This window comes from Candida orthopsilosis (genome assembly GCF_000315875.1).
Source record: "Candida orthopsilosis Co 90-125, chromosome 1 draft sequence".
NCBI classification, from domain to species: domain Eukaryota; kingdom Fungi; phylum Ascomycota; class Pichiomycetes; order Serinales; family Debaryomycetaceae; genus Lodderomyces; species Lodderomyces orthopsilosis.
Window position 1 is genome coordinate 1,901,268 of NC_018292.1, and position 22,300 is coordinate 1,923,567.

General features: G+C 38.2%; 10 protein-coding genes across 10 annotated transcripts; 4 read left to right on the top strand and 6 right to left on the bottom strand. All coding sequences in view use genetic code 12, as the record gives it.

Annotated features, from left to right (window-relative positions):
* Window positions 1-85: 85 nt before the first annotated feature.
* CORT_0A08590 (Acp1 protein) lies at window positions 86-439 on the bottom strand (the record flags this gene model as incomplete). Its single annotated transcript, XM_003866634.1, has 1 exon — window positions 86-439. One exon carries the CDS (start codon window positions 437-439, stop codon window positions 86-88), a length of 354 nt encoding a protein of 117 aa, XP_003866682.1.
* A 233-nt stretch (window positions 440-672) lies between these two features.
* CORT_0A08600 (Dck1 guanine nucleotide exchange factor) lies at window positions 673-6,390 on the bottom strand (the record flags this gene model as incomplete). Its single annotated transcript, XM_003866635.1, has 1 exon — window positions 673-6,390. One exon carries the CDS (start codon window positions 6,388-6,390, stop codon window positions 673-675), a length of 5,718 nt encoding a protein of 1,905 aa, XP_003866683.1.
* Window positions 6,391-6,836: 446 nt separating this feature from the next.
* On the bottom strand, window positions 6,837-9,164 carry CORT_0A08610 (Ssy1 predicted amino acid sensor; the record flags this gene model as incomplete). The annotated part of the gene is made up of 1 exon (XM_003866636.1): window positions 6,837-9,164. The coding sequence occupies one exon, from the start codon at window positions 9,162-9,164 to the stop codon at window positions 6,837-6,839; it is 2,328 nt and encodes a 775-aa protein (XP_003866684.1).
* A 624-nt stretch (window positions 9,165-9,788) lies between these two features.
* CORT_0A08620 (Rpl82 predicted ribosomal protein) lies at window positions 9,789-10,773 on the top strand (the record flags this gene model as incomplete). Its single annotated transcript, XM_003866637.1, has 2 exons — window positions 9,789-9,791; window positions 10,003-10,773. The coding sequence occupies 2 exons, from the start codon at window positions 9,789-9,791 to the stop codon at window positions 10,771-10,773; spliced, it is 774 nt and encodes a 257-aa protein (XP_003866685.1).
* Window positions 10,774-11,331: 558 nt separating this feature from the next.
* Window positions 11,332-11,517, top strand: CORT_0A08630 (Rpl29 predicted ribosomal protein L29; the record flags this gene model as incomplete). Its single annotated transcript, XM_003866638.1, has 1 exon — window positions 11,332-11,517. The coding sequence occupies one exon, from the start codon at window positions 11,332-11,334 to the stop codon at window positions 11,515-11,517; it is 186 nt and encodes a 61-aa protein (XP_003866686.1).
* Window positions 11,518-12,064: 547 nt separating this feature from the next.
* Window positions 12,065-12,996, top strand: CORT_0A08640 (single-stranded nucleic acid binding protein; the record flags this gene model as incomplete). The annotated part of the gene is made up of 2 exons (XM_003866639.1): window positions 12,065-12,168; window positions 12,243-12,996. The coding sequence occupies 2 exons, from the start codon at window positions 12,065-12,067 to the stop codon at window positions 12,994-12,996; spliced, it is 858 nt and encodes a 285-aa protein (XP_003866687.1).
* A 77-nt stretch (window positions 12,997-13,073) lies between these two features.
* Window positions 13,074-14,006, bottom strand: CORT_0A08650 (Rpl2 60S ribosomal protein L2; the record flags this gene model as incomplete). The annotated part of the gene is made up of 2 exons (XM_003866640.1): window positions 13,074-13,834; window positions 14,003-14,006. 2 exons carry the CDS (start codon window positions 14,004-14,006, stop codon window positions 13,074-13,076), a joined length of 765 nt encoding a protein of 254 aa, XP_003866688.1.
* A 637-nt stretch (window positions 14,007-14,643) lies between these two features.
* Window positions 14,644-16,896, top strand: CORT_0A08660 (hypothetical protein; the record flags this gene model as incomplete). The annotated part of the gene is made up of 1 exon (XM_003866641.1): window positions 14,644-16,896. The coding sequence occupies one exon, from the start codon at window positions 14,644-14,646 to the stop codon at window positions 16,894-16,896; it is 2,253 nt and encodes a 750-aa protein (XP_003866689.1).
* Window positions 16,897-16,905: 9 nt separating this feature from the next.
* On the bottom strand, window positions 16,906-20,187 carry CORT_0A08670 (Pex6 protein; the record flags this gene model as incomplete). The annotated part of the gene is made up of 1 exon (XM_003866642.1): window positions 16,906-20,187. The coding sequence occupies one exon, from the start codon at window positions 20,185-20,187 to the stop codon at window positions 16,906-16,908; it is 3,282 nt and encodes a 1,093-aa protein (XP_003866690.1).
* Window positions 20,188-21,498: 1,311 nt separating this feature from the next.
* Window positions 21,499-22,220, bottom strand: CORT_0A08680 (hypothetical protein; the record flags this gene model as incomplete). The annotated part of the gene is made up of 2 exons (XM_003866643.1): window positions 21,499-21,783; window positions 22,167-22,220. 2 exons carry the CDS (start codon window positions 22,218-22,220, stop codon window positions 21,499-21,501), a joined length of 339 nt encoding a protein of 112 aa, XP_003866691.1.
* Window positions 22,221-22,300: the final 80 nt, after the last annotated feature.

Below are 22,300 nucleotides of genomic sequence, written 5' to 3' on the forward strand. Positions count from 1 at the left end.
ACGCAATAAATCAAAAACCAACTATATTTTGTTGATACACAATTTATACACTCAATTTACCCTTCAATTATACTACTACTTAACTTTAAGCCTCTTCCTTAACTTCCTCCTTTAAGATGTAGTCAACGGCTTCTCCAACAGTCTTGATATCATCAGCAATCTTATCAGGGATTTCCAAATCAAACTCTTCTTCCAAAGCGACCAAGGCTTCAACAGTGTCCAATGAATCTAGTCCCAAGTCCTTTTGGAAAGAGCTCTCTAATGATATATTTGATCCTTGTAAGGTAGTAACTGTTCTCAATGCTTCAAACGCACGGTTGATAACTTCATCTCTGGTGATTGGTGGAGCAACATAGAATCTCAATGGAGTAATGAAGGATACCTTCTGTGATGGTATTCTCAATGAGCGTGCGGCAGATCTGGCAGTGAACCTAAACATCTTAGAATTGGTGTAGTAGTTCTTTTTGAAATGAATTTGTCAATGTTTTGGATGTTCTTTTTTTTTCTTCTTCAGTTTTTCTCATTTTTTTGATCCTTTGTTGATTTGTACCAATAATATTTCCGTATTACGTAATTGGTGTCCAGGACACTTGGTTATGGGACTTTAATTAACACACTTATCTAATAAAATATAAAACTATAAATGTCTCTATCTCTAAACCGTGATTGAGCTTACCACCTACCGTTGAGAGCAGTAACCTTTTTTGGTGCATTCCTGTTGGATGCTGAACCGGATGCTACACTTTTCCTTCCTGTTAAACCTGAAAACTGAGAAAATGAAGCCCCACTATTTTGGGCAGTTGATACCATTCCACTAGTAAAGCCAGACGAATGGGAAGACTTATTGTCAGACCTGTTGGAGTGTGAAGAATTTTGGGTGTTTGATCTCTCCAACCTTGCTCCAGCTATTGAGGCACTAGCTGAAGATGGTTGATACTGATTTGAACTGTGGAAAGAGGATCTATCATTAAAAGTGGAAGCGTCTGATCTCTTGCTATGGAAAAGTGACACTTTGGATGATGCAACTTCACTCTGATTAGCTCCCAATTTCAAACTTTCAATCTCTTCCTTGAAATTCTGTTCAAACAACTCAACCAAAGCCTCATGAGACGAAATCATCGATGGAGGACACAATTTGCCATGAAGAGCCAAACAACGACTCAATACGATTGCCATATCCTTGAAAGCTTCGCCAAGTAACTCTGCCTTGTTTACATTTTCTTCCTTATCTTGATACCTTGGATCAGTGAAGAACAACCTGTACTGACCAATGCCACCATTGACTGGGGCATCCACAGTTCCACTCAATTGCCTGGACAAGTCGCTGAAATGAGACAGGTAATCAGTTTTGTCTTTGATTGCAGTATTTATCAAATTCTCCAATAAAATCAAGTCGTCATTCTTTTTGGTAATAGTTTGAATAGCGTTATCCAATGGCGACAATCTAATGGTCTCTGATGTCTTGATGAAGCTTCGATTCATTAAAGTTGGGAAACTTAACCAAGATTCATAAGTAGTTTGGTCTGTCCACAAATCAAACACAGAGGTGGATCCTGGAATTTTAGTCAAGCTTCTAAAGAATCTCAAATTTTTATTTCTTGCATACTGTCTGACACCAAATGATGTATTGAAAAGTTTATCCGAAAACTCATAAACCGGTTCAACCGTCTTCACCAAAAGATATCTTCCAGTAACATTCTCCTCTTTCAACTTCTGTGCCTCTGCATCATCATTAATCATAATTGCACCTGGAAAAACCTTCAACAAACGCTCATGAATTGAAGTAATGTGTTCAAAAGGCAAACCCTGATAGATTTGAGAAATTACCCTCATGTAATATGGAAACCCAGTACCAATTGCTTCAACACGGAAATATGATGGTTCCAACTTATCTGAGGACTCCAAGTCCAAGTAGAGCTGGGCCAATTTGTTATGAACATAGGCAAAACTTTTCAAATCATAGGTGTGCTCGTTATAAGCATCCAACAATTCGTTAAATGTGTCGGCAGCCTTTTCAAGACTTTTGCCTTTAATGAAGTTGGTAGCCATCATCTTGAACAAAAGTTCTTTTCTTTCGAATGAGGTCTGTTGTGGAAATTTAGGTCTAAAACTGGCGGGAACAATTTCTTTGTGATCCCATGTATACGTAGATGCTAACAATTCTAAACTCAAGGCTGCTTGCACAAAATCGTTTGCGCGAACATAATCATCATACATGGTACCAATGAAGGAGTTAAAGTACTCCGGTTTACCAGCTGCCTTAATTTGTGCTCTCAACTTAATGTTGTGGAATCTTCTGTCCTCGTCAAACTCGGGAGCAACAGGAACACTAATGTAATAGTTCAATGTTGAACAGAAAGCAGTAAGATTTTGAATGAATTCGTTAAAGATTCCAAAAGCCTCATCCTCGCGATCCAATCTAATAGTTGCTTTCATTCTGTTGACGAAGTTGTCCTGATCCTCTTTGGAAGGTTTGTAGGAAGCCTTTTGGTACACTTCATAAAGACCAATAAGACATTGTTTCTCAATTTCATGCAATCCACCACTTAATATAAATTCAGACACCATGATTGTCCAAACCATTTTGACAGCAACGGATTGACATTCATCGTTTCTCTGAAGTCCAAACATCATCAATTCCGAAATCAAACTAAATTTGTCATTGATAAACTCAACTTGGTACCCTCCAAATTTATTCAAATTGAACCTTATGATGTCAGATTCTGTAGCCTGCCAAGCCAATGCATCCCACGCTTCATTGATCAAGTACGCTGCTCTATCACGTACATCGCGCGTGATCTCAGAACATGCCTTACTAGGGACATTCGACAAGTGCTCAACAGCTACTGGAGGTAAAACTGCTAACTTCAACAATGCTTTCAAGTAGTTACCCCATAATACTCTATCGAAATGCTCCGACTCTTCAATTGGTGGAAGTTGATACGAAACAATCAATGGTCTTACCAATTCCAAAGCACACATGGACCCATCGACAATAATTGCATACAATGATAGCCACTTATCTTCAGGAAAATATTTTCCCAATCTAATATACCTGATTCCTGAGATAATTGTCAAGAGATCCTCACCATGGAAGTCAGCTGCCAAATATTTGTTTGGATCAAATACATCGCCATCAATCTTGGTAGTCAAAATGCGTCCATATCCCTCGTTTCCAGCTGCAGTTTTACCGACTTTGGCCATAAATGAAAAACAAGAAGCTAATTCTACCAAAACTTCAACCAACAGCTCGTCATTCACAGATTGATCAATGGTGAAAGAGTTAAATGGATAGGTAGTTGGGAACAATTGCGTGAGGATACGCTTTGGTTTGAAATAGTTGTTTCCTCGGGTAAACTTATTGTACCTGATAAAGGTTCGTGCCATTGCTGGTAAGAATTTTGCCAATGAAAAACACAAGTCTAAATCTTTACCCAAAGGCAAACATTTCTCCCATAAAATCGTGCAAACTCTATTAAGAATACTACAGCCCAACCTAGTAGCTTCAACATCCATAGGACCAAGGAATGTATCAACAGCCCATTGCATTGACTTCCCGAGCATGACACGCCTCACTTCGTCATTTTCCATAAGCAGCCCATTAAGTAAACGCAAAACCAAAAGAAGCTTACTGATGGGGATCTTGTGTTCTTTGGTTGCTTTTTTGACAGTTCCATCGTAGTTTAACTCATCAGCACCCATTCCACGAAGACCAATGGAGTCAATAAATCTAATCAGCATGTTCATAATGTCACGATCTTCCATGCGGGATTTCAAACTGATAAGATAATCAAGACTATCCAACACTAACACTTGATCGTCCACCAATACAGCTGAGTCGACGGAAAGAAACTTTTCGACGGACATGAACAAACCACTTAAAGCATTGAGTGTCACATCTAATTCGCTGCTTTGTTGTAGGGTCTTCAAAGCTACTCTTAACAAGATGGCACTGACCCTGCACATTGATCTTGCAACTGAGTTCCAATTGACTGAAGCTCTTCCAAAGAGTTCACTAACCTTATTGATCAAAAAGATACCTACTTGTTCCTGGTATATGTGCTTTGACATAAAATCATCAATCAAATGAAAGTATTCGTCCTGCTTCCCGAATAAAGTATCCAACAAGTAAGTGATTGCTTTAAATGTGTTGTCTTCTAAGATTTCAATGGTCAGTCCACTGTGATTGGATGAGTTCTCCACTATTCCAAGCAATGACGAAAAGAGCTCATTAAAGTACTTAAGCAACTGTGAGAGCTCTAATTTGCAGAATACCACCAATGAGTTTGATAATTCATCAAGTCCCTTTTGTCCCAATTTGAAGTACTTTTCATACTGGAAGATGTTGTCTATGGAAATGTCTGAATTGTAAACCTTTCCCACATATTCCGTGTTAAGCTCAACGCGAGCAATTGGGGCGTTTTGAGAGGTAGAAAGTATATCGACAACGTGAGGTTTCGTCTTGTTGAACTCAACTAACCTGTTGCCAGATTTATACAAAAGTTTACCTTCACCAGCCAAAACCCCGTTCACGTACAAGGATAATAATATGTAATCATCGCGCAATGGCTTCTTTGTTGGACTCTTCAAAGAGACGCCATTAACCTTGACAATTTCACCAATTGACTCACCAGGGAAAACGGAAATGAATTGCCAATGTTTCTTTTCCAATTGATTGGATGCCTTAGCAAATGTAATAAGTTCGTTGTTGGGTGTACTGATTTCAAAAGTCAACAAGTCGTCTTTGGATCCACCTTTAATCAAATTGACCCTGTTCATTTTCAAGTAAATACGCTCATAGTTCTCAGCTAATGGATCAAAAAAGATCGGTTTGATTCTAGCAATAGGAGTCGAGCTTGAAATCATATCAGAATTGGAAGCACTGAACTGGTGCTTAAACTCCTTCACAGTTACCACAAGTTTTTCAGCTCTAGGATTGACAGCAATTCCGTGACTAGTACCTGCGATGATTCTGTCAACAAGTTCACCCCACCCATTGTTTTCGACACCATCAACCGCATCTCCTCGCTTATTCATGTAGGATCCATACAATTTAATGGAGAAGTGATGTGCCTCACCCGATTGCAACGATCCAGTGTTGCGAGAAAAAATTCTTGTGATATCCGCAACTCCTGCTGCAATACCACGTTTAACTCTTCTTACCAGGGGTGCTTGAGAGTTTTTCAAGTTCAAGTCAACCTCTTCAGTCAAAACAGTGACAAGAAAGACTTTGTTGTTGACAATCTCACTCGATGGCACATTCCTAAACAAAGCTGCACTGATCTTCTCGACATTCACCAAGTCATCCACAGAATCTGTGTGAACGGCAAAAGCCTCGGTCAAACGCTTGTGTGAATTACGGAGATACATGTAGGCAATGGTACCAGCAAACCCAGGAGGTTGATAGGCAGAAGAGCCTGAAACAGATTTGAAATCAACCAAGATGTGAGATGGTGGTTCGTGACTAAAGTTTTTGCCCAATGGTGGTTTCAATGAATACTTATCAGCATAGTTATGAACTTTGATTGGAAAATTAGGATCGAGAGCACCCAACTCACTGTTTAATGCAATCCTTGCAGGACTGGAGTTACCCCAATGAAGAATACGTCCATTGTAAGCGTCTCTAGCTAAAACAGACTTGTATCCTGAAACGTCAGTTCCCTCGTTCTCTAAATCATACGACTTTGTATTAATTCTAGCTGTTTTTGATGCAAGCAATTTGGGGATCTTGTTGAACAAATAAACAACAGTTTCCCTTGCAACTTGTGCCTCATCTTCTGTCAAAAGTTCATGCAACAATTTGATTCTAGTCTCGTTTAAAGCGTGATAAATCAGTACCAACTTAGTGAAAAGTCTGAATTCTCCCATAGAATACAAAGCAAAGATATGCGAAGTAAGCAATTCTAAAGTGTACATAATTTCATCACTTAAGTCGTCGATTGAATTGATACTACTTGGAAGGGGTGGGACCCGAGGTGTGGAAACTTCTTGCACACCATCGGTTGCCTCCTTGTGATTCTTTTCCGAGTCAGCAAGAGTGGTAACAGCAGATGCATCTACTATATTGTTAAACTCTTCATTCACTTCTAATTCTGGGTATGGTATTTCGCCAGTAATCTTGACAAAATCTAAAGGGAAAATCACAACCTTAATGTTTTGCACCGGCAACTCATCCAAATTGCATGAGGTGGCAATATACTCATTTGGCCAAGGTCTCACCACTGAATATCCCCTTGCCCACTTATCATCCCTAATGTCAAAGATATATACTTGATCACCTGGATACAAGTTCTCAAAGTGAGGACTTCTCAAATGAGGATGTCTTTCATTTGGTAAAAAAGGTTTCAATATTCTACCTTTGAGAAAGGAATTAGTTTTTACCCAAGCCATGGTTTGGAGAAGAAAATGTGTTGTCGAGTGGAAATTTGTTCAATTGACGAGCTTAAAATTTATCCTTTGTTGGAATTTCGATTTTGTATTTTTTTTCAAAAAATTAATGTAAAATTAATTTCAGGTGAAAATTTCGAGGCGTGGGACATAAGCACAGCGCAAAAGGGGACCTACTGGAACTAAGAAGTGATTAAGCATTAGAGCTTATCATCCTAGAATGTAGCAATCATGCAAGATATTGTTGTGAAAGAAGAGGTCTCAGCACTGCAGATAAGTGGGATGATTCTTTTAATATAGTAGAGTGATTAGATTTAAGTTTTGAATAAGTTTTGATTCTGTGTAACAAATTTAAGCGAAGCGGATTAGGTAATATCTGACAATATAATGTAGAATTTAAAGGGCCCTCGGTAGAAGCTCCTATATAGAAGAAAATCAACCATAATCTATTACGCTAAAAATGATAACCATTTACGCAAAACTTCTTTAAAGCTCTTGTGGTTATAATCTGTGCCACCATCCCAGATATATCGATCCATTTCTGTTCTTCCTGAATCGAAATCAAGCCTATCCAAACTTGTAATCGATGAGCCCTTTATCACTCTATAGCCAGTATAGAGTACAGCAAATACCATCAACGACCCATAACTTGAAAAGAAAAACAAGGTGTTCCATTCATGGTTTAAAAAGACAACAAATCCCATTGCCAAAACCATAAATAATGTTGCGCACATGCCAACAATTGCCGTGTACGGTTGAAATGGTGACTTGTAAGGATACGATGGGTCGTTTCTGCTCATGATATCTGGTCTCCTTTTCAATCCAAAGTAGAATCTAATAAATGTTAAACACATGGCAAACCAGACGAATATTCCAGAAGAAGCAATCACACTGTTTAGATTTTGAAACACAACTGTGGCTGATTCCGATACACATGTAAATGACAATAACCCAAATGCCCCAGCTAGCATGACTGCATTGTAAGGAATCCCATTTCTATTGCAATATGTGAGAAATTTAGGTGCTTTTCCCTGTAGAGCCAACGCGTAAACAGTTCTGGAACTAACATACAACTGTGCATTGCCACAACTAACAGCAAAGAAAACCAAAAAAACATTTGTTACAGTACTAAAGTCACATTGACCTGCACTTTGAAGTGCAACAATCCAAGGGCTTTGTGCACCACTTCCGTATCCGGCAAAAACTGACGAATCGTATGAACAATGCACACCTCCAACACTCTGGATGGCAATGTTGGTCAGAAACTCAGACACGTCAATACCTGTTTTGCCCAGAAGATATCTGAGCAATCTGGGATCACCAGCGTAAATATTCAAAGTGACCAAGAACGCTGATAAACAATAAAATATGACTATTCTCCAAAACACTCTCCTCATTGCTGATGGTAAAGCCTTTCGGGGATTTTTTGCTTCACATGCAGCAATACAAACAATTTCTGTCCCACTGTAAGCATAACAAACAACAAGGATAGCAGTAACCAATGAAATAAATCTTCCAGTGTCACCCTCGATCCCTTCACTCGGTGGGCTTGTTCCATTATCGTATAAATTGAAACTGGGTCGAAAGAGACCGAAAATGATATTGTTCTCAAAATCTGACTTCAGATGCATCCAATACTTGAATCCTAAAGCGGGACCACCAAAACCCCCTCTGTTTAACACAATCATGACAATCATCATAACCACCACCCATAGTAACTTTATCAAGCTTGATATGTATTCAATTTCTCCAAATACTCTTATATCAATTAGATTGCTGGTTATGATGGAGCCTAGAAAAAGAAAAACAAACCCAGTTGTTGCACCTTTACTTGATGTGGTCTTGAGTTGAGGAAAAAATGACAACATTATGACACCAGCAACAACTTCACCAGCGACACCAAAAGCAAAACTTAGGAAATACAACCAACCAGTAGCAAAGCCAAAAGCATCGTCAACAAACCTGGAGCTCAATCCTGAAACACCATCGATGACGGAGACAAACGTGACCATTTCGCAGAAAGACATCATAGTGCATAAAACAACTACTCCAACTATAGCAAACGCTAGTAGAGCTCCAAAACCACCAGCAATATTGATTGCTTTACCTGAGTTCAAAAACAACCCCACTCCAATCGTTCCACCTAGTGAGATCATCTGTAAATGACGTACGCTTAGCTTTCTGTGTAGTCTTTGTTTGCTGCTAGGGTAATATAGATCTTCTAAATCCGAAGTGTATTCCTTATCTGGTTTACATTGCTTGAATTTGCGGCTTTTAATTTCGGATGCTTCGTTGCCACCAGCATAAAAGTCATTGGCGAGGTCTTGTTCTCTAACAACGTTCAAAATCGTCTCCTTCTGTTGATTTCTCGGAAGTTTAGCAAGTATTCGCCCTTGGATTTTGTCGTTCAATGCACTTTCCTTAACAAACTTTTCGAAATCATTTAGTTCAATCGTTTGCAACGGTATACCACTACCCATCTCTTTGGCGCCTCTCTCCGCCGCTAGTCGCTCGTATGCTCTTAGATACTTAAATCTTCCATCTTCAGATATAGGGTTGTTGGCTATCTCGGTAATCAAGCTCGAATCAAGGGACAACTCATCATCGACTAGACTTGTTGATAAATCAAGATGTTCGTCTGGAAGGGATAAATCTACTTCCTCTATTTTTCCAAATGCATCTCGTAGTCGCCGTAGAGACCCAGAGTTTTCAGAATCTTCTTCATGGTTGCTTAGGCTTGGGAATAGGTTGACGGAAGCAGTTGATATCAGATCCATTTGTGCTTGATGTCAGTCCCGCACTTTTTGTGAAATTCTTGCATAGAAAGAGGAGATTTATAGAAGATAACAAAGGGCGCAAACAACTACTAGACTTTATATAAATCTCAAGAACCTAAATCCCTACAATACGACGTTAACACGTTCTTTTTTTTTAAATCCCTATCATGACTCCATCACGACAATGAAGGCACAGATGAAAAGGACTTAAAAAAAGATGGTGTGTGTGTTTCGCGTCAGGAGCCAATGAAGGCAACGACACTGTGCAAGTTGGTTATGAGCAAGCCCATTTAAAACCAACTCACCTATCTCCAAAAATTCATTAACGTAACATTTCAAGTCATCAATGATGACATTTCAGTTGTTACACTGAAAAGAACAGATACTACACTGGATCTAAGCCAAATGGCAAAGAGATTTGGTTTTCAGAATAAGGGAGACCAGGGGAATGCGCAGTATTTATAGTCTTAAAAGGTAGTGCAATTTGAAACAGAAAAATTTTCTTTTCTTCCCAATTTTCTTATTTCTTTTCGTTTCCTATTATTGTAGAACAAAAAAATGAAAAATTTCACACCAGATTTTCATCTCTCCACTACATCACAATAGTTCCATCATTTACACAGAATGGTATGTTAATCGCTGGAACAACATCCTCCTCGTCACATATATCGCTTTACGCGTTTGTGCATCTTGGAGTGATGATAAGTTTTCCTGACATCGCTTCTTGATGCACAGGCTGAGTATCAATTCCTGATACTGTAGAGTAAAAGTGAAAAAGGATTGTTTGTTGAGATTAAGTTTGAGAACACCTTTTATTAACCTTTACTCAATGACACAGCCTTCCTCAAAGAAAGTTGCTCCAGCTCCATTTGCTGCCAAATCTAGCAAATCAACCGAGTCCAAGAACCCATTACTCGAATCCACCCCAAAAAACTTTGGTATTGGTCAGTCAATCCAACCAAAGAGAAACTTGTCAAGATTCGTCAAATGGCCAGAATACGTTAGATTGCAAAGACAAAAGAAGATTTTGTCATTGAGATTGAAAGTTCCACCTTCCATTGCACAATTTAACTACACCCTCGACAAAAACACAGCTACTCAAGCTTTCAAGTTGTTCAATAAATATAGACCAGAAACCACTGCTGAAAAGAAGGAAAGATTAACCAAGGAAGCTGCTGCAGTTGCAGAGGGTAAATCCGCTAAGGATGCTTCATCAAAACCGGTTGTTGTCAAATACGGTTTGAATCATGTTGTCTCTCTTATTGAAAACAAGAAAGCCAAGTTGGTTCTTATTGCTAATGATGTTGACCCAATTGAATTGGTTGTATTCTTGCCAGCTTTATGTAAGAAAATGGGTATTCCATACGCCATTGTCAAAGGTAAGGCTAGATTGGGAACGTTGGTTCACAAGAAGACTTCATCAGTTGCTGCTTTGACCGAAGTCAATTCTGCCGATGAAGGTGAATTGTCTAAATTGATCTCCACCATCAATGCTAATTATTTTGAGAAGTACGATGAGAATAAGAAACACTGGGGTGGTGGTATCATGGGATCAAAGGCCAACGATAAGCTTTCCAGGAAAGCTAAAGCAATTGCTTCTGCCAGTTAGTAGAGTATACATTTACGGTGAATAAGATTTAGGAATTTAGACAAGACGTTGTAGATTAGTTATAGAGCTTGTTGTGGACAATTGTTGCAGCTTACTTCTTAGCCACTAAGTAACCACTAAGCTATAGAATTCAATAGCACTTTCCCCGCTCTCTGTGTATGACTAGACCACATTCTACCAGAAATATAGTCTAATGGACTAGTGATACAACAACACTTTATTTGGTAGTCATTTATAGGGCTATAACCATGTATTTTTTTGTCTCCCTAATACGGAAAAATAGTGCGGCGTGCAGGATTGTTTCACTAGCATTTCTAAGTAGACGAAAAATTATTTACCACTTTGACTGTTTTCTACGTACAAACCAATCAATATACAACAAAGGTATGTTCAACAGATATTGCTGATTCATGAATCAGGTTCAGATGTAAAGGAAGAGGAGTACTCCTTGAAGGGCTTTTGCGGCTTGGCCAATGAACCAGTGGATACGAAATTATTCATCTTCGACAACATACAATCAGTGGTCTTCCCTAGAAACAAAATACTAACTAGTAATAGATGGCTAAAAGTAAGAACCACACTAACCATAACCAAAACAAGAAGGCTCACAAGAACGGTATTAAAAAGCCAAAGACCTACAAGTACCCATCATTGAAAGGTGTTGATGCTAAATTCAGAAGAAACCACAGATATGCTTTGCACGGTACTGCTAAAGCCTTGGCTAAAGCTAGAGCTGCTAACTAGGTTCAATAGTTTTTGAATAAAGGTTATTTTAAAGTTATTACGAAAATTAATTTGAGGCTACGGTGATTTATTAGTTTTGCAAGAAATGTACAATGGTTCTAATGTACTTTAAACTATGAATCCTATTACTCGGGCAGTAGTATTTTCTATCTCTATAACAATGCATTAGAATATGTCAAGATAAACGGACTTTTATGTAACTCGCTATCAAATGAGTAGGAAGAGATTCGTAGCGATTAAAGTTTCGCATAGGAAGCTGCACTTACATTGGTAATGCGCTTGTTTACCTGGTGCGGTTCCGATGAAGATGTAGTGAATGCTTCAGATATGTCACAGATGAATCTCTCAGTGGTACTTTTCAGCTATTGCAGTCAAACAATTAAACTTTCCATAAATGTGGGAGACGAATTGGGGCCTAGCAAACTAATTGATGATTGATCAGTATTAAATTTGGTGAAACTAAACAATCTCCCTTTCTACTTAGTACAAACTTTATTTTTGCAACCAGATTCTTGAACCTTCACCTTCACCACATTCTACTACCAAAATGTCAGAAAGGGAATTTAATGTCCATTGCCGAGTTGTCATCAAGAACCTCCACTATCTCACTACAGAGGAGGATTTGCGTGCCTTGTTTGAGAAATACGATCCGTAAGTATTACCTTTTGTTATACAATTTTTGGCAGCACTCACTAACGTGTAAGGGTAACTATCTTGATTCCTAGTTATACCGTCAAGTTGGGCAAAGGCGGAAAGCGAAGGTCTTATGGATTTGCTTACGTTGAGTTTCTGACTCGAGAACAAGTTGAAGAAGCTGTCAAGGAGCTAAATGGAAGTGCTCTCAATGGGAAGAAGCTCATAATTAAGGCTTATCAAATATACAGACCTTACCAAAGGTCGTGGTGGAAAAGAAAGGGATCTACCGCTGGAAAGAAAGAGCCTATTGCTAAGGCAAAAGAGAGCGCTGCTCCTTGTGCTGAACCACATGTTGATACTGTTGCAAAAAATCGAATTTTGATCTCCAATGTAAGAGGTAACATCACAGAGGTGAGAATCGAGCATTTCTTGAAAGATTATAACCCTAGCAACATTTACATTTGCAAAAACAAAAAGTCGATTATGAATCCAATGAAACTCACTAGCTCCTACTTTAGCGTCTTGGCAACGATCGATTCACCAACGAAAAAGTTTGACGAGATTATAAAATCTTTGAAATCAAAGAAGCTAAATGGGAGACGAGTCGAGTTGAAGCCAGCAACCCCCGACGAGATTAAAGAAATTGAAAAAGCAGCAATTGCCCCAGATTTTAGAAATCCAAATGTCGAGAGTATTGAACAGATGGCTAGTTTAAATTCTGAGGCAGAACAAGCCTCACCAGATATCCCAATGGAATTGGATTCTCAAGATCCGACTTCGATGATAGTTAGTCCTGGTCTGACCATCAGTTCTAACTTTGATGCTAGGATCAATTCTCCTTAAAAGATTCCCTACTTCTGCTAATTAATTCTCTTTTATATATTATAAAAACCCCAAAACTATTTAAATGTACACGTAAATTAATCAGCGGTTTTTTGAGTACCACGTAACAAACCAGTTCTTCTAGCAGCAATCAAACCTGCCTTTTGACCTGAAACAGCACCTCTAGAGATAGTAGAAGCTTTACCAATGTGTTGATGGTTACCACCACCATGAGGGTGATCAACTGGGTTCATAGCAACACCTCTGGTCTTTGGCCATGAGTTTCTCTTGACCTTGTATTTGTGGAAGGCTCTACCAGCTTTCAATAATGGTTTATCAATTCTACCACCACCAGCAACAACACCAATGACACCTCTAGCGTCTGAAGAGATGATCTTCTTAGCACCTGATGGTAACTTTACTCTAGTTTTGTTTTCATCTGGGTTGTGTCCGATAATGATAACGTAGTTACCAGAAGTTCTACCTAAAGCACCTCTGTCACCGACTTTTTCTTCAACATTTGAAACGATAGTACCTTCTGGACATGATCCCAATGGCAAGATGTTACCAACGTTCAATGAAGCCTTTTTACCGGCGTAGATAAATTGACCAGTGTAGACACCTTCGTTAGCAATGAAAGTTTCTTCTCTCAACTTGTATCTGTATGGGTCACGGAAAGCAACCTTGGCCAATGGAGCACCTCTACCTGGATCATGAATGATTTGTTTGACAACACCACGGATGTATCCATGACGTTCAGCGTAATCCAAGGTTCTCAATTTGGCGGCACCTTTTCTCAATCTGGTGTGAGAGGTGAAGATGGAACCAGCACCCTTTCTTTGGTTACGAATGACTCTACCTGTAGATGATGTTAGTATTGGTTATTTCCTTGGGTAGTTGGAATAGACAATCTTGGCTCCATAGAGGTGCTCGTAACTCGCGATGAGCTTGAATTTCCTCTAGCATCCCGGATGCGCAATAAACTCTGCTGTGAGGTAAACGTATTCCAAATGATAGTGTGACATACCCATTGTTTAGTGATTTGGTTTGATTAGGTGTTCTGGAAAGGTGTTTGATTAATTTTTTAGGTGAGATTTTTTTTCACTGGTTTGGGATTCTCGCACTGTCTTTGGTTACTATGAGAGAGTGTGTGTGTGTCTACTACTTTTTTTTCTCTTTCCTAACAAATGCCTCACAAGGAGAAAGATTTTGTGTAAGAAATAATAATTAGGGCTTAGCCCTAGTTTTATGAACCGCTACCACATGAACAAATATGATAATCATATTCCCATAGCTGAAACTTGGAAAAGATGAAAGACGTGACTGCGACCTTTAATGGACAGGTTCTACAACTTGAGACTCTATATTTTTCGATTGGACTCAAAAAAGAGGTATTCTTTTAGTCGTGTAGGACATAGCCCCATTGACTTGTCATGGAGGTTATAATTATCATGAGACTATTACTGTACATATAGGTAAGTATAGTCTCAGAAGTTAGATTACAATGTTACTCTTGATCTAGTCTAATGGAGGATAACGCGGAGTTGAGTATCTTTGATTAGTTTTTCACGTGGTAGCTGCGCAATATACTCCCCAGAAGCGCAATTTGACCCAAAACACGAAAACCAAATATACATCTCATCGCAAGACGGGGCAAAACAATACAACATGAGACCAATAATCTGTACATGGAATAAATTTATCCACCTACGATTTGTGTTGACTATCAGGAATGTTTCAAATAGAACTACTGAATTTTCGAAACGAGATCTGAGTAGTAGTAGTAGTAGTAGTAGGAAGGAGTACAACTCGAAAGATGGGACAGTTTCTAAAACTGTGAGAAAGGTTTGTCCCAGTACCAAAACTACAAATCATCAAACAGATAATGGTACTGTGCACATACCCGAGAGGGGTACTCTCAACAGGGAAGGAAGTAAGGCTTCTTCATTGAATCTTGATGAATTGACAATGGAAACTCCATCTAAGGAACTGCAAACACTTGGAATTACTGATGGGGCTGATAGTGTTTATACAGAAAAAATGTATAATTCAGATATACAAGACTTTGAGCTGGCTTTTGAGAAAATGGACCGTCTTCAAAAGCCAAGTCCAAAAGGTCGATCCTCCAAAAGGCGATCGAGGTTGAATGATTCCCCCAAAGCCGATTCGAAACTTGACTGCGAATCTGGAACAACTCGTCTCACGTCAAAGAATGTGATCAAGAAGCCATTGGAACAATGCCTAGCACCAAAGAAATCAGATATTCCACAATTGGCTCACAATTTGGATCGAGTTTTATTTTCCCCTGGTGTTCACTTTTTACAAGACCCCAGAACCCGTGTTTACAACTTTTCTCCTTTTTTGAAGAATGTGATACATTACAAAGACTTTAATTTTGATGCTGCTGGTAGTTATACACCGGTGGATAAACATAAAAATTTGTTAGAGAATGCTAAAAGGTTCAAAAAACAGTTCTACTCAAGTACTTCATCAATGACTTCAATATTGAGTAAATTCTACATGTTATTAAACAACTACTCATCATCAAAAGTCGAAAGATTTGGAGAGATCCCATTGAGTGGTGTAGCTACCAAACTACCTAGTAGTACATTTGTTGAGCCAAAGGGCACATTCATTGATCAGGGAAAAACAACAACAGTATACTCCCTTCTGGCAGACAAGTCTTGTGACTCTGAAATATTGCTTAGTGCAATGGGTATTTGTATGGAAACTTTGTTAACCAACCCAGAAAATGAATTTGTCAAGTATAGAAAGGATAACACGGAGGAAGCTCCACCATCTCCATTGAATGCCTACAATTATGTATCGTATGGTAACTTTTTGATGCGATCTCAATTGGACTGTTTTGACGAGAGATTACCGGGTAATGGAACTTTTGATTTGAAAACTAGAGCATCGACTAATATTAGGTACAATTCACATCACCCTAATGTAGGTGAAACTGATTATCAAATATTTAAGTTAACTGGGCAATATGAAAGCTATGAAAAGGAGTTTCGTGATCTTATCAAAACTGGGGCTTTACTTAAATACTTGTTTCAGGCAAGAATTGGTCAAATGGATGGGATCTTTATTGCATACCATAATATCAATTCCATATTCGGGTTTCAGTATTTGCCATTGGAAGAGTTGGACAAGATATTCTACTCCCATGCAGATTTCAATACTATGGCTATAGATTCCAATGAGGCAACATTGGAGACATGTTACGAAATGGACAAATTGCCATCATTGATTGGAGATACCCAATTCAAATTTTCATTGGAAATTTGGGAAACTTTGTTAAAGGAGCATATTATCAAAGACTTTGAAGCTAGTGGTTTAAAAGATACTGCATTCAGGTTGATCATACAAACCTACAGACGACGTTATGCTCGGGATCAGCAATTAAGGGTTTATGCCATTCCCGTGTCAACCAGTGAGATTGAACAATTTCAACTGTTTGGTAATCGATATCCAACGGATTTCAAGCAAGATATTACAGAGAAGCAGAGATTGATCAACACCAAAAAACATGTCTCAGAACTACAAAAATTCAACAACATGTCCCTAAAAGGTAAAAAGCTATTATCATATATTATTTCCATGGACAATGGTTATATCGACGCAGACAAAACTTCGTACTATAGCTTGCCACATTATTTGCCTAACTCATGGCGTGTGCAATATTCTATTAAACGAGTCAAAAATTTATCAAGAGAAGACTTTACCCAAGTGTTTGACTTGCCAATCCAACAACTAAGTGAGCAATTCCAACTGACAAATAAATCAAAGTCGAAGTTTATGAAAAAGCTACAACTGTTGCATCAAAAATACGAAAAAATAGGAGCAATAAGAAAAAAGCAATGGGAATTGAAGGAAAAGACTACAAATGTTTATAGACCAAAGTATCATTTCTAAGCAACACAACTACTCAATCTTTATTGATCCATTTGTTAATTCATCACCATTTGTAAGCTTTGCTTGAGCTTTTTCCTTGCCACCTTCGAAATTTTCTCTCACTCTGAGATAATGCTGCAACTCTTCAGCAGAAACTGATGGATTCAATTCATTTTGTGCTTTGATAAAGTCCTCCATTTTCACCAATACAGTGGTGTCCTCTTTCGTAGCAACATTATCAAACCACCATCTAGAGTTGACCTCATTTTTATTTTGGGCAACCATGTCAGCGTTGTATGCCTTGATTTTCTCATCAACTTCACCTGCAACTCTTGTCATGGCATTCAACATCGAGTCAGAACACAATGCATAGAAATCAGCACCAGTATATGTGAAAGAACATTTCTCGGCGATCTTTTTCAAGTCGACTACATCGTCCAATTGAAATTTTCTTGTTAATGCTTCCAAAATCTTGGTTTGTTTGTCGTCAGTGTCTGATATTCCAAGATACAACATCTTGTCAAATCTACCAGGTCTCAACAATGCTTCATCTAGCAAGTCAGGTCTATTTGTAGCACCGACGACAAATACTCCATCACCACCTTCACTACTCATACCATCCAACTCTGCAAGCAACTGAGAAACAATTCTATCCATAACACCCCCTGAGTCACCTTGGTTACCCCTTTTTGGCGCCACTGAATCCAACTCATCGAAGAAGATAACACATGGTTTGGCATCTCTTGCTCTTTGGAAAACACGACGTACATTAGCTTCAGACTCACCAATGTACATATTTAACAATTCAGGACCTTTGACGGAAAAGAAATTCAAAGAAAAGTTCGTAGCTATAGCCTTTGCTAACAAAGTCTTACCAGTTCCAGGTGGACCGTAAAATAATATTCCACTTCTTTTTTTAAGTCCATTGTTAAACAATTCAGGGTGTTTCAAAGGCATATCAATGGTATCCAAAATCTCATCCTTGACCAAGTCTAATCCTCCAATGTCTTCCCATTTGACATTTGGAATACGAGGAGCCCCAATGGAATCACTAAACTGGTTTCGAGCTTCGTTGATGGCAGCCTCAAAATCTTCGGGTATCCAGGTTATAACCCCACCATTTCCTATATTGATCAAGCTCTCAACTGAAATGCAAAGCTCCTTGGATAATTTTGTCAATCGTTTTATAGCCAATTTTTTAGATTTTTTGATAATTGATATTAAATCTCGTGGTGTTAATCCAGCAGATTGCAATGCAAGTGTCTTCGAATTAATGTCTTTTCTTGGTTCAAATGGATAGGATGTGAGATCAGTCAATGGTGTTTTACACTTTTCGTTTGCAATCAAATACTTGAAGATCTCCAAACGTTCATTTTCAGTAGGCACGGTAAATTCTATAGTGAATTTCAAAATTGATTTTAAATTATCATTTAATTTGTCATAATCATTGCAACTCATAACAACAACGAGATTGGAGTATTTTTCCAGATATTCGGTCAAAGCTTCAATAACCTTTAATGCAAGTGATGCAAAAATGCTAGAATTTTGATCGTTTTCATCTGTTTTGGGCACCAAGTTTTCAATGTGCTTCAAATAAATGACGTGAAAAGCTGATTGGTTTGGTACATTGGCTATCAACTTATCAATCTTACCATTGAGCAATCCGATTGTTTTTAGTTCCTGACCAGGATTGATAAAGTCAAAGCAATCAAGTTCAATCAAATTTAACCCCATATCGATACATGTGCTACGAACCAACGTAGTCTTCCCAATTCCTCTACTCATTGAGGTCAAAAGTATTGATGTCCTTAAGTTAATTTTAGAAGATAAGCATGTTTTCAAAATCTTTCTGAATTCTTGTGCATATTTGAAATCATTAGATATACTATAATTGAATATTGGTGGCAAGTTGAGATACTGATGCCAATTGGCATGTTCGTTTGCTGGCAATCTCGAGCTCTCAACCCCAGAAGATACAAGCAAAGTCTTTGTCGGATTGATGAGAAATTGGTTGGTCCCCACTTCATTTGTACCTTTGATGTCAGTGACCTTAAACCATGCTACTGCATCTGGATTCCCCACTGGAATCACCTCCAAATTTTGTTCTCCGTTTTCTTCGTTATTTTCGTCGTTTGCATTATCAAACATGACTTTTGCCAAAACAGTATCAATAACCACTGGAAAGTAATCACCTTCCTTGACACATTTCAACTGATCACTGAGAATCGTTTTTAAACTGGAGAAGAAGCTTTGCTGGTAGGTCTTATCCATAGTTATTTGAGAGCTAACCCTTGAAATTGTTGCTGACTCTGCAACAGGAATAAGTGTAATTAACGAATCACCTTGCACCAGTTCAACTGTGACTTCTGAGTTTTCGTCAAGCTGTAAATTGATCAATAGTATTGGCGACAAATAAATGTATCCCATTTCAAACGATAATTGAGGTTCAGTGAAGCCAAATATCCTCACAATGACAGACTCCTTCTCTGTGTTGATTTTGACTAAGTCGCCATTGAAGACAGGAAATCCCAACTTGGTGAAATCTGAGTTGTTGATAAATACAAAGAGCTCTTTATCTTCTTTACGCCAAGCTTCCGGGGGATGTTCAAAGTTCATTTTCTCAAATAAAGGCTGAACATAAAACTTAGTAGACTTGCTTGGTTTTGTATGGGTGTCGAATTGTAAACCCGATGATAAGTAACTAGACAAGTCTAATTCAGAATCCACTTCGTTAGCAACATCAGACCCATTTTCAGCAAGTGACTTACTAGCATCACTTTGGTTAATCAAAACAAAGTTTGTATCAAGATCAACCTTTCCCTGAGCTACAGGCTCGCATAGATTGGCTCTCCCATTAATCAAACGAATCGCGTCACCTTCATTCACCACATTACCATTCCCCGCAAGAAATTGAAACACAAACAATTGCTTTATAGCTTGTTGGGTTTTATCCTTCAATAAATGATAGATGTCGTTGGGTACAGAGACAAAAACTTGTGACAATTTGGGAATGGAAGCCACATCAATAGATTTGACTGCAGCCAAATTGAATGTTAACTCATCACTATTGAATTTTGCCATATTGGAGCTATTGATGAACACAATCGATTTGGTGAGTTTAAACAGAACTCTGCCAACTTTGAGTATTTGGAACTTGTCAAAATAGTCCGGAGCTCCTAATAACCTGACTAATATGAAGTTATTCTCAGGTACATGTATAGGGTATTCAATGTCTTCTTCTGTCACGCCCGGAAATATTTCAGCAAATATATCCTTGGAAATTTCAACAATGTCAAACTCGTTTCTCTGCATTAATTATGCTCACATTCACCACTGTTGATACGGACTCGAACGGGGTGTAGTCATTAGGCATAGAATTTGAAACTGAAGGCATTTTGTTCAAATAACAATAATTTGTTTTCAATGGAACTCGAAGCAAAATGTATTTCAACTTGAATGTGATTCATAGATTGAATATTTATTCCGCTGGATACGAAAAGGCTTTGTGGGGAAGAGCTACCATTTGTTAAATTTATTTTGCGCAATTCTGCTAGGAGGAAGTGGTACAGGAATAGGTGACAGAAAGAGGTTGTTAAACTTTTAAGTTGATAATGATTAGAGGAGTCTAAGACAGATGAGTTCGGTGCGTATAATGACAGTCCACCCAGAACCAAATGGGAATATCAACGTGTCGGAAAGGAATGCGACTTAGAGCACACTTCAATCAATTATGGGCGGCATATCGAGCCAATATAATCTAAAGCAGTTTTTGTCTAAGAAAGCAACTTCATGTAAACCAATTTTGAGTCGTCATTCCATCAAAGACCCATTTTCAAACTTCACCAGACCATTGTATATGCAGGAATCAATCGCTACCAATACCATCGCTAAGTATTAAAACCTTGAAAAAAAAAATCGAGAGTCCAACTTCACTCAAACAATTTACTTCCAAGAAATACCTCGATCGAATCCGGACTTCAATAAACAGTATGTTCTAACTTATCAATATAATTGATCAAGCTTCCTTCTCAAAGAAAAGAACCAATTCAATATGATGATAACTTTTTTTTATTTTATCTATACCAAATAAGAGCTGCTTAGACTGGTCCCCGTCTTTTTACGTTTTCATCGTTTTGATGAAATTTGGGACTCATTGGCAATGATATGGTATTAATAGTCATAGTTACACTGAATTAGGAAATGGGTTCTTTTGATCATTTTGAGGTCTAATGGGGAGAGCTACTTGGTCTCAATGAAGGGGAAATTATTTTACTAACTTTCTGTATAGATTCTTTAATTGTATTTTGTAGTTGAATATACGGAAATATCTGTTTAGAATGAGAATTGTAGTGTCCATCTAGTAGGCCATCGGCATGTACTGCTCTTTGTCGTTGAGACTCGTCCCTTTAAATAGGAGACATCCAACCTCGTTAATTTGAACAGCATCATCAATTGGCGATGCTCAACATGGGCTAACAATACACTACAAACAATTCCCTATTATATGCGTTAAATTTATGTTATTATACAAACTAGTAACCCTATTTCTTCACCACCTGTTTGCTTCTTTGCCTCATTCAAATTTGAATTCTTCTTGTTCCTTCAACAATCCAAAAATCAAATTTACTCTTCATCTTCAACAACAACAGTTTGTAAACCCTTGGTGGAAGGAACAATTACTGGTTCAACATAAGCAAATAATTTCTCTTTAGAGTTTTCTTCATCATTTCTCTTTCTTGAGATTCTCAATCTTACTCTGTGTTCAACACCTTGGACACCTCTTTTCCACAAAGCAACATTCAATTTTGGGTCTAATCTGACATCAGTGGTTCCCATGTGCAAAGTGGCGAATTTTCTGATTTCCTTGACAGCTTTTGGAGCTCTCTTTTTGAAATGAACACCGTGCAACTAAAAAATTAAATGTTAGTAAATTGGTCTATTTGGTAGGAGAAAATATCTGAAGATGTGAAATAGCTAAGAACTGTGAATACAGATGGCTAGAAAATGTTTGTACATGCGACATAGCACTGGCCCTATTTCCAATCTTGAGTGTCCAAGTAAAATATTGGACTTTCATTCTCTGATTCGAAAATACTGTCCCCCATTTAAAAACCTAATCCCTTGCTGCCTCAATATGGATTCACTCATTCGTGAAATCTATAGCAGATGTGATATAGACGATCAGTGCTTCCTCAGCCATGGTACATCACAGTTTTTCTTATGCTACTTCTCTTCACTTCTTTTTTGAACAATCTCCAGTTTGATCAGACATTTATGGAATTTGAACATACTCTCTTGTGCAAGTTAATGGTGTATTCCCTGGTGATGACGTCTTGTAAAGCCATTGTGGTTGATTAGTTATGTATGGGTTTAACTACTTTGGATAGCTTGAATTTCTAAAATTTTTTTTTTTTCACTCAACTCT